This window comes from Psittacula echo (assembly GCF_963264785.1).
Source record: "Psittacula echo genome assembly, chromosome: 1".
Lineage (NCBI taxonomy): Eukaryota > Metazoa > Chordata > Aves > Psittaciformes > Psittacidae > Psittacula > Psittacula echo.
The window spans coordinates 98,226,756-98,237,155 of NC_137735.1; the positions used below are offsets into that span (position 1 = coordinate 98,226,756).

General features: G+C 44.4%; 1 protein-coding gene across 9 annotated transcripts in view; it reads left to right on the top strand.

Moving 5' to 3' along the window:
- Positions 1-9,922, top strand: part of WNK1 (WNK lysine deficient protein kinase 1) — a 105,152-nt gene extending 95,230 nt beyond the window's left edge. For 6 of the 9 annotated variants that reach the window (XM_080611764.1, XM_080611766.1, XM_080611770.1 and 3 more), the window contains 3 exons: positions 919-1,011; positions 6,534-6,721; positions 7,018-9,922. In XM_080611764.1, coding sequence (XP_080467890.1) covers positions 919-1,011; positions 6,534-6,721; positions 7,018-7,332 — 596 coding nt within the window. In that variant the 3' untranslated portion in view covers positions 7,333-9,922. The remainder of the gene's footprint in view (positions 1-918; positions 1,012-6,533; positions 6,722-7,017) is intronic. The other 3 variants (XM_080611767.1, XM_080611773.1, XM_080611765.1) reach the window with 1 other exon arrangement.
- The last annotated feature ends 478 nt before the right edge of the window (positions 9,923-10,400 follow it).

Consider the following 10,400-nt stretch of genomic DNA (forward strand, 5'->3'; position numbering starts at 1 on the left):
GGAAAAGGTATTGGCCAAAAGGACGAGGAGACAGACGATAAGGGGGGATTGAAAGTGTGAAGTGAGACCAAGGAAGGGGCAGAGCATCTTTGGTGTTTACAGATTAGACTTCCAAACTGCTTTGGCTGTTTCTGTCAGTGGAATTTTTACCAACAAATGATAAAAAGGTTCATGGGTTAAAGAATTATCCTGGAAGGAAGAGTTAGTGTAGAAGGATGGAATGGTAGGAGTAATAAGTTGTTAATTTACTCAAGTTACTCGTGGATTGTTTGCTATTAGTATGTTATCAAATAATTGCTCAGACACAGCTCTGATTTATTTGTGAGAGCTTTTTTGTTTGCCAGTCATTAAGAGAATGACAGCTTGATTCCTTTGCTTCTCTGAACTTAGCTGTTCCAGGGCTTTTTTTTCCTCCTTGAGCACCTCTTTGAAAAGCTTTGCCACAGGCTGCCTGAATATATCAATTCTAATGTGTTTTTACTGAAATTGGAGAAGTACAGACAGAAAATGGAAACAGACTTTTTGAAAGAATTTTCTGTAGAGGTGTTTTTTTAATGAACTCTTTCAAGTATTTCAGAGCTACATGAATCATCTCCTTATATCTAGAGCTGCGCAGTACTGCTTTAGAATTGGATACTTCTGCCAGGATTTGGCTTTCCTATAGATTGCAACCTTATTGTTGGGTTATGTCCCAGAGAGTAACACAGCAGACTTGGCCTCGTGTCTGGAGGTATTAGAGGGAGTCTCTTCACTCCGTATATTGTCTACATACTCCTTGGTCCCCCAGTTTGAGGCTTATTCTTGTGTGTCATGTTAATGCATTTCACCTTTTCAACCTCAAGTTGCTAACATCTTGTAGTGGTGTTCTGTCTCTTCTCCTCTCCTTTCTCTGTTCTTCCTGTTCTTGTTTTCTCACAGGCTGTGCGAAGTTTAACTGTGCATCTGAGAGAGTGACATTCAAGCCTGGTGGCAGGAGGACCCGATTTCTGAGTACGCCCTGCTTGGCTCTTTGTGTGTAACACCTTTACTCCTTCCTTGTCTGTTTTTGTTTGGTCTTCTTGTTTGTTTGGTTTTTTCCTGCTGCTTGGATCTGTTTCACGCAGCCCATTCTAATCTGCCACCTTATGTTTATTACCTCCCATCCCATGGCTCAGCTGAGCTGCTCTTCGCACACCTTTAGAAGTTTGGGTTCTCATGTTAGGTATTCTCTGTTGTTAAATACATAATAACATTCCATTTGGTGGAAACTTTCAGGACAGTTCAGTGAGGTAACAAACTGGGGAGAGTTAGCAAGTTGTAGCTGAGCAGGCATTTCTTTTGGCTTGCCTTAGGAATTACGCTTCAGCATATGCTAGCTGACGTGAGACTTGGGAGGTGAGGTAGTCTTTCTTGTGGAACAGTGAGGAAGATTTGTTTTCCAAATTAGTCCTTAGTTGGACACTGCTGTAACTGGTGGGGGAATATAATATGTTGACTTCCTCCAGCAGCATGCTTGTGATGCAAGTTCATGCATGTGCTCAGCACTAGTACTGATTACATTGTAGAGCATCGATGCCACCTGTAGGCACTTAATACTGACTTCTTATGCTCGTTAGCAGGGGGATTGCTGAAGATTAAAGTGTTGAGGGTTTTTAAAAATACTTACAATATTTACAGGCAAACTCAAAAGATTCTTACCTAGTAATGGGCTTAGGTTTAAAAGCTTTTACTGTAAATTGGAGATATACTAAATGTTCAACAAATAGGAGTAAAGGTGGGGAAACAGACATCTTCAAACATCCTGTTAACCCTCACAAGGTACCTTGCAGCTCTTCTCAAAATCCTTTCATTTGTACTTGGATTAGGCCAAACTTACAAGAGAGCCTCAAACTTCTGATGTGATTGAAGTAATGATGCGCTTGAGCTGAGGCTGCTGATGTGATGCTTTTTACTGGCAGTGCTGCAACACCTTCCATGCTGCTTCTGCAGGCTGGACCCTTTAAATATTGTTCATTTATTTCCCATCCTCTGGAATGACTTGATATGAAAAAGCTTTAAGTGGTGTAAAAAGAGCTCCAGTCACTGCGCTGCATGACAGTACCGTGCATCTGTAGCATCTGTCTGGCTACAGTTAGCAGTAGCACAGCTGAGCTGGTGTCATGTGCAGGAACTGGGCCTGGCCTTCTGCAGAGACAGCTGCAATGCAACCAGCTCCATCCTCTGAGAAAGGGACCCAGGCAGAGGGAAGAGGAATTTTTCCTGACTGTTCAGTTTTGCAATGATACCTATATCCCACTTCATTGGATTTGAGGATATGAGTACTAATAGTACTTAATTTCTCAAATTGAGATGCTGGGTATATTAATGTGCAGGTGGGCACTGACATCTGCAATCTCAAGTTTTATGGCTCCTTTCTTGGAAGAAGTTAAGTTCTTACCAAAGCTAACATAAAAAAAATCGTCTTAAGTGTGGCCTGCTCTTTTTTGGTGTAGGGAATATAAAGAGCAGCCATTCTGTTTCTGAAATTGACAATAAACTGAGTATATGAGTATCATTTACTTATAAGGCCTTGACTTGCTGCAAATCAACCATCATCTGGCTGTAAGAGCACTATTGGCATGTGTATCTCTTGCTTGTGGGACTGGCGCTAAGGGAAATGGATTCCTTTCGAGAAGTGTGTTGTAGCTGTCCTGTAAAAGCAGGTAATGCTTGGCATGGCGCAGCTTGGCTGTCACTCAGCTTACTGCAGGTTGCTTGTTTCCTGGAGTCTTGTCCTTGAAACGCTATTGCAGACTGTGGTGGAGAGTGGCAACTGGAGAAGATGCTGGGTTAGAACCAGCAGTGTTGAGGAAACAGTGCAGTAATTGATGCTTTTAACTGTGCAGCTGGAGAAACAGAGTGGTACTGCTTGGCGCAGGGAGTGTCTGGACCATGCCACAGATCTGAGAACATAAGGTGGCAAACTAAAAGCACTTGGCCTTTCAAATAAATCTTTCTCATGTTGTAAACTGGTCAGACTTAGACAGTCGTAAAATGCTTTGTACATCCTGACAAATGTGGAAGATGTAGTTGCTTTTCCTTTTGGGATAACAGCCAGTTGTGACAGTGACGTCTGCTGACATTCTTCATTACAGTTTGTGAAGAATAAATGTAAGAGGCTGAACCTCTTCTCTTTCTGAAAGCACAACTGATTAAACTGACCAGTCTTGGGATTTTCCTCCTTTGGGAATGTCCTTGAGTAGTGACTCCAGGAGCCCTGCAGTGCTGTGTCCTCTGTTTCTCACCAAGCTTTTTGTACTGTTTCCTGATACTAAACATTTCTCACTGTTTCTCTTATCTTTAACAAATTACTCTCTCTTTGTGCTTCAGGGAAGATGGTGAAAAAAGTCTGTCCTTGCAACCAGCTCTGTAGTAATTATCTTATTTCTGTTATCTCCGATTCCTGATTGTAAAGCTATTCATAAGCTTTTTCTGGTCACTGAAGCCTTACCTCCCTGATTCTGTCTCCAGCACAGCATCTGTCTGTCTATGTTATGCCCTATAATGTGTACTCTGTTGTCAGTATACTGAATAGTCTGGCTATTACTCTCAGAGACAAGTGGAGGCAAGGCAGAACCTCACCTTCACTGTGGAACTCTGCTCATCCCTTAATGAGAGCAAACTGATCACTGGGGTCAGTTGCTCACTGTAATGTGCTAAGGTTGTACCTCTGAGCAGCTGGTTTATTTGCAGATCTGATGGGGTTTGCCACCTCAGTGGTGGATCCAATTGCAGATACTCCTTCAACATTTTAAGAGTAAGAGTAAGCCATCAGAGATCTCCAGTGCATCTCTCAAAGTAAGAGATGGTAGGAAAAGCCTGTGTATGCTCATATCACTCAAGGTTGTTATAGAGGGGTCTTTTTGGCTGCTGGTTTACATGGGTAAATATAAAAGGGCAGAATGAAGGCATTAATGGTAGCAAGCTGGAGAAAGAGAGAGGCAGGCCTGTTTTACTTCAGATCCTTCATGTCAGAGCAGAACTGGGGACGGCTGCTGTGACCGAGCAGGAATGTGAGGGGTTGTTTCCACTGAATGCTACAAGTTGAAGCACTTCCTTATCAGACTCTTCTGGATGGCAGTTTCTGCAGCAGTGACTACATCAGAGCTAAAATGTGAAATTCCTGAGAAGTAATTTTTTAAGTTGACATTATGTGGGAGCTTTAGTGACTGTATAGCTCACCTATAATGGTGTAGGCTGGTCTGTCAGTGACCTGAGATAGGAGCTCCCTAACAAAATGGCTTTTGGAGGCTAAGCTCTTGCAGCCTCCTACCTTTCCCTCCCTGAATCAAAGCCATTTAAACTTTCCTAAATGATCTTTCATATCTTCAGCTGAATGCACTGTAGTATATACCTCGATTAATTCTCTCCCTTCTGTGGCCTAAGGAAGCCTCCAGTATAGGTCCAGGAGCCAGTGTGCTGGTTGATTGAAGTGGAAATGTGAAATACCGAAAGCAGATACTGGCCATTATGAAGAGGATGGGAGCAAGTGTGTCAATCCCTGCATGAGCCCTCACAGCTGAATGTGATTGTTACTGGTTTTGGCATCCCCTGAGTACCCCTTCCTTGCTTTTGCCTCATTTGTCTTTAATTTCACCTTTCATATCATTGCTCTTATTAAGTAATGGTATTCTGAGCCCTTTCTACATGATACATGCTTAAGGTTCTTATTATTTCACTGTAGATTTACCTTGCTACCTTATCGTGTGTTCCTGTTACTCTTCATCTGTGCTGCAGCTGCACACCCTGGTTAGGGAACCTTTTTCTTTTCTTTCCCTTTCGTCTGTACTGTTGCATGCATTTGCCTGCCTGTAACAACTGCTGCCCCTCCTGTGGGCACCCAGACCGGGAACCACTTCCAGGCCTGAGCTGGAACTGGTGAGAGGGTTACATATCCTTCCCTCCTCAGTACTACTAGAGGCAGTAACACTGTGCTTATTTGTCCTGCATAGTAAGTACATCACCTTCCTAATTCACTCCTCGATATGAAACATTCCTGCAGGGGTTTGGAGCCAGTTCTTTCTTGATACAGTGGTTGCAAAGAATGTGGCTAATAGCCAGGGAAAGTGGAACAGATGAAATAGCTGTCACACAAGAGACAGCGACTGTCATTTAGCCTTTGAAATAGAGAGATGATTTTCACTGCTGCCATCTTTGATGCTCCACTTTTAATTGTTTTTCTTCAGAGATGTCTGCCATAAGCTCAGGTTTCCTTGGATTTCCCAGTTACAGTCTGCAGAGTGAGCAGGTAGAAATGTTTGAGGAACTTTGAGAACCAAGTAGGTGAGGATGCTGTGCTTGCAAGGAGTGCTGGGTTTAGCACTGCTGTGGCCAGATACTGATGATGTCGTTTGATTTTGTACAAAATGGATTTGAGAAATCCAGATTCATTCTGCCTTTACCATGTCGTTCAGAAAAAGTCTGCCCTAGTAGTTAACCATCGCTCCCACATCTGAACATGAGGATACTTTGCCATGCTGCTGGGGAACTTGATAACACGCAATTTCTTTGGTTGCTGTTAAGAAGTGTGTTGTTTAAAAACCTGAATTCAAGCGCGGTAGCTTGTTTGTAAGTGGGAGGAGGATAGCGAGGCTATCCAAAACAAAGCTGCTAGGCTTTATTTTCCCTGCAGGGTAATGTTCAGCAAGCTTTGTAGCAGAACTGAAACCTGGTATTTGTGAAGGGGATTTTTTTGTGTTCTTACAATCAACCCAGCAAATAGAAAAACTTGTCAAAACATATCTGAGGAACTACTCTCATTTCTGCCTTTTTTCAGCTCTATTAGTTGTTTGCGTCTGAAATGCTTGTTCTTCTGACGTAGGAAATCTGAACATAATGGCAAAAAAATGCTTTCAGAGGCAAAAGGCAAAATTTAATGCAGTGCAGACTTCCCCTGCTGATCCTGGCTCTTTGGTGGATGAAGACAGTCCCATCTGGTTATCCTCAAGAACATAAGTATGGCAGCTATTGGAAACAACAGTTGCTGTTTCTCACTGTGGCTTTTTTTACGTAATCTGGGTGAATTTTTGTCTTCATTTGACAAAGTGGAGATAATTTGCTACAGAGCAGCTGATGATGCTGATTGTACTGCTCCTTATTCAGCATCTGGCATTTGCCTCCAAGGTGGAATTGACCCGTGCCAGTCGTGATTGCTGCTAATTAAGAGGTGCAGGATGAGAGAATGACGTGGCTCTACTGTCATTCAGTGCTGAAATCTAATCTCCTTTTTCCTCTACAAAGGCCTGTAGGCTGCTACCATTCCCCTCTTAAGATGACTACTTGCAGCACGCCTTGAGAAGTAAACTTATCTATGGAATACTCCTTAATATGGGAAAATGCCTGTAGGAGTCCTTGTAGTTCCCACTTCAGTGTGTCCTGGGATTGAAACTTAGAATTAACCTGCATGGCATTTTAACTGGCTCTCTATTGATGTACCATTACCACAATTATTACATTTACTTAGAGAAAGATGAGCTTTAACCTAAGTTTTGATTCCCTGTTTTCTGTACTTGTAGGGACCAGCAGCACTAGTACAGTCGGGGCTACGGTGAACAGCCAAGCGCCTCAGCCTCAGCCTACTGCTATTGCCTCAAGCCGGAAAGGGACTTTCACAGACGACCTGCACAAGCTGGTAGATAACTGGGCCCGAGATGCCATGAACCTCTCTGGCAAGAAAGTTGGCAAAGGGCATAGCAACTATGAGGTAAGGCATAATCTGTGAGTGTTTAGGGTAGGGAACTGTGGCAGTGCTGTCTCATTGGGGTGTTAAACACGGCTTGCTGTGGAGCTTGGACAGCTGTTCTGGAAAGCTGTCAGTTCTGTCTTTGATGTATGTGCAGGATTGTATCACCTGCTGTGGGAGGGAAGGGGATAACCAAACAGGAGAGCCACAGTGCGTTCTCTTCAGCGTCCATTGGGAATAGCTTTTGGAGCAAGGGGAAACCTGTGGTTTTTAAGCACAGGTGTGTAACTTTTCTTGGGGGTTGGGTGTTTTTCCAGGGCCCTGGAATGGCAAGAAAATTCTCAGCACCAGGTCAGCTCTGTATCTCTATGACATCTTCCCTGGGTGCTACACCCATCTCTGCAGCATCAGCTACCTCTTTAGGTCCCTTCACAAAGGCGATGTGCCCTCCGCAGCAGTACGGTTACCCAGCAGCGTCTTTTGCCGCTCCATGGAGCGCGACAAGTGGTCCAGCACAGCCCCCGCTTGGCCAGTTCCAGCCCGTTGGTGCCGCGTCTCTGCAGAGCTTCAACATCAGCAACTTGCAAAAATCCATCAGCAACCCTCCAGGCTCCAACCTGCGGACCACTTAGCCATGCACAGAGACCCTGCTGGCTTAGACCTCGGGACAGGACATGGGGAGGGAGATGGGGCCCTGTATCAACTCCTAGTGCTGCAATGAACTGGTAGCTTGCCAGACTGGGAATAAATTTCTCTTTTCCAACCATTGCTGTCAACTCTCTGTAAAGGGAGTTTCCCCACACGCCTTGAAGGGGGAGGAGGATGATCAGCATCCTTATGATGGGGCAGTGCTTTTGACCGAGGGGTTCTGCTCTTGTTGGGATCAAGAGTTGTGAAGAAAAGTCACGGGGTCAGTTCATGCAGTCTTGCTGTATAATTTTTCTCTAGTTTGAGGCTGAATCCACACGTGTCAAGGTGGGAGAGCTGAATCCTAGCATGAGGCTTTAGCACGCTTCTCATCTCTCCCTGAAGAACCAAGACCAAGAGAAAAGTTGTCCAAATCCCCCTCCTCTCCCTCTCCCCAGTCAATCGTATCTGGCTCTGAAATGGTGGGGCACACGAATGGACTTGCAGTGCAGCCCGTGCTTTATAGGTCATTACTGCTTTAAGTAAGGTATTAACAGCTTCGACTGCAGCATTAGAGCAATTTAAATTGTTTAAAAGAATTTTTTAAAGTTCCCTGCGGACATGTACTTACCATCAGTTTTGATGTGGAAACACTGTGATATATAAATGTTGTTGGACAACAGTAGTTTAAAAATGAGTGGAATATAGAGGGTTAAAAAAGTTAAAAAAATGGGAAAAAAAGCTAGCTATATCCTTATACTTATTGGAGACACTTTAACTTTTTCCTTTGTATTTTCATTGTATTAGATAAATAAATGTGAATGTAAAATTGTATAAATTAATGTACTTGAATACTTGTCTGTTCTCCCAGTATGCTTGCTGGATATTTTAGTGCCTTGGACTTCTATTGCTTCTGCAGTTAGCGTCATCTTCCCAGCAGACCCCCAGGCGGGCCAGGGCAGGCTCAGAGAAGGACGGACCATTTGTACCTAAGAGCTTCTTTAGTGATACCGTTACTGTTTAGAGTAGGTGTTTGGAGGGGGAAGTCATGGAGGCTGCGGGCTGGAACAGTGTTCCACGCGTTGGGGAAGCTTGTCCTCAGGTCTGAGGTGGCTGGTGTGGCGGGGGACGGAGGAGTGCAGGTGAAGCTAAGACAGGACTCGCCAGTATTGGCTGCGGAGGCAGGAGGTCTGGATCGGAAATGGACAGAGGATGGGGAGAATGTGTGTCTTTGGGAGAGGCCCAACTGAAGATGCAGTTAGACTCCACCGGCAAAGTGGTGAAGGTGTTTGGTCAGGTTATGACTTGAGGGAGAGGTGCCATTGCCCACTGGCGTGGGCCTGTCTGCTGGGATTGCTTTGCTTACCTTTTTCTGTTTCTTTTTTCCTTTTTTTTCTTCTTTTTTTTTTTTTTTTTTTTTTTTTTTAATTTTATTTAATTTTTGGTAAAATCCATGTAAGCCAGGAATGTCCTGGTGCAACGTCCATTGCCGGCAATGGATGTACTTGAAACAGCCGGCGTCAAGAAGTTTCTTTCCTCTGTCTGTCTGGGAGGATTCACGATTCTGTTCACTCTTACCAAATTCCAAGCTGGTACCAGGACTGTAACTATCCGTCACCTCTTAGGAACTGTACTGTACCTTCTGCTTTGGTCATTCTCCCTTTCATATTTAAAGAAACAAATACTGGTTTCCTCTTCAAAGTAAGAATAATACCAGCCAGTATTCCCGTAGTGCTGCAGAAAGCTGTGAAGGATGAGGGTACTGCTTCCTGGTACTTGGGAGTAGCTCACCAGTATCCTGGAAGCTGGCGCATCACGGAGATGTTACTTGCCTGTTTTGTTTCCTTCCTGAAGCGCTATTCCCCCCTGGAGCCTTAATAGGGAGTTTTCTGTCTGCAGATGTTCTCGCTCTTTCATCTTTCCAGAGAAACGCTCGAGCTCCGTTCCTTTCCTGTCTCTTGTTTTACAGCAGGTTTGGCAATGGGGCTGGGTACAGGCTGAAGGTGAAAGCAAGCGGGGAGAGCTCCAGTTCCTTAGGCCCAGCGGGGTTGTTCTTTGTAACTGAAGTGCAGAGTAGAGCTACAGGCGAGAGGAGGCTTGAGGTGGGCACGTGGGGAAGAGGCAGAAAGCAGGAGTCCCAGGGTGGATGCAGAGGGGATCTCCTGAAGGCACCCAGTGTGAGGAGTGAGGTGAGCTCTGTCAACGGGAGCAGTGGCAGACCTGAGGCAGGGATGAAACAAGGGGAGCGTTCATGCCAGGGGGACCGATTGGCTGGATGCAGCATGTGGTTATTTAATTTCGATCTACTAAGTTTGAGGTCGTTTTTTTTTCACTTAATGTTATGCAAGAACTGGTTTTATTTACCGTTGATTCCCCCCTCCCCTCCTGTGGATGAATAACTGAAGTCTAGAGGAATAAACTAATGCTACTGAACTGTTAAATTATTTTGTTTAATATTACACTTTGAGTATCTTTTTCCACATAAAATCTGTTTCTGAATTACAGGCGTTTTCTTTACGTTATTTAACGATGTACACTGTAAAAAAAAAATAAAAATAAAAAAAATAAAATGACCTGAACCTTTGGGCTCCCCTGGCCGCGGTGAGTTGTGTGGCTTGCACTCAACCCTAGCACTGCTCTTCTCGGACTGTTGCGCTTTGTGGTGGGTGCCACTCGGTACGTGTGTAGAGTATTGAATGGAGTCATTCGAATAAACCAAACCTGCTCTGGTAGAGCTGTGGGTTTCCTCGTTGAACAGCAGGTCCCAGCCTCTCCACCCTCTTCGGTCATGGTGACCCAATTTAATCAGTTTATCACAGGGAAGTACAAGAAACCTGTTTTAATGAGACCCTCTGCTTCTCAAAAGCAGTGATCAGTAGCGAGCCTTTATCCTTTTAATAGAATACTCTGAAGCAAGGTGTAGTAAAGACTAATTCATAGAATGGATCTTCGGATGGGAGGAGCTGTGACAGACAATACAAGAGGTGAAGGATAACGTACAAGCAGTGATTGCTTTTATGGTTGAGGCTGTCCAGCAGTTCCCAGAGAGCAGAGGAACGCACTAAGCTGCAAC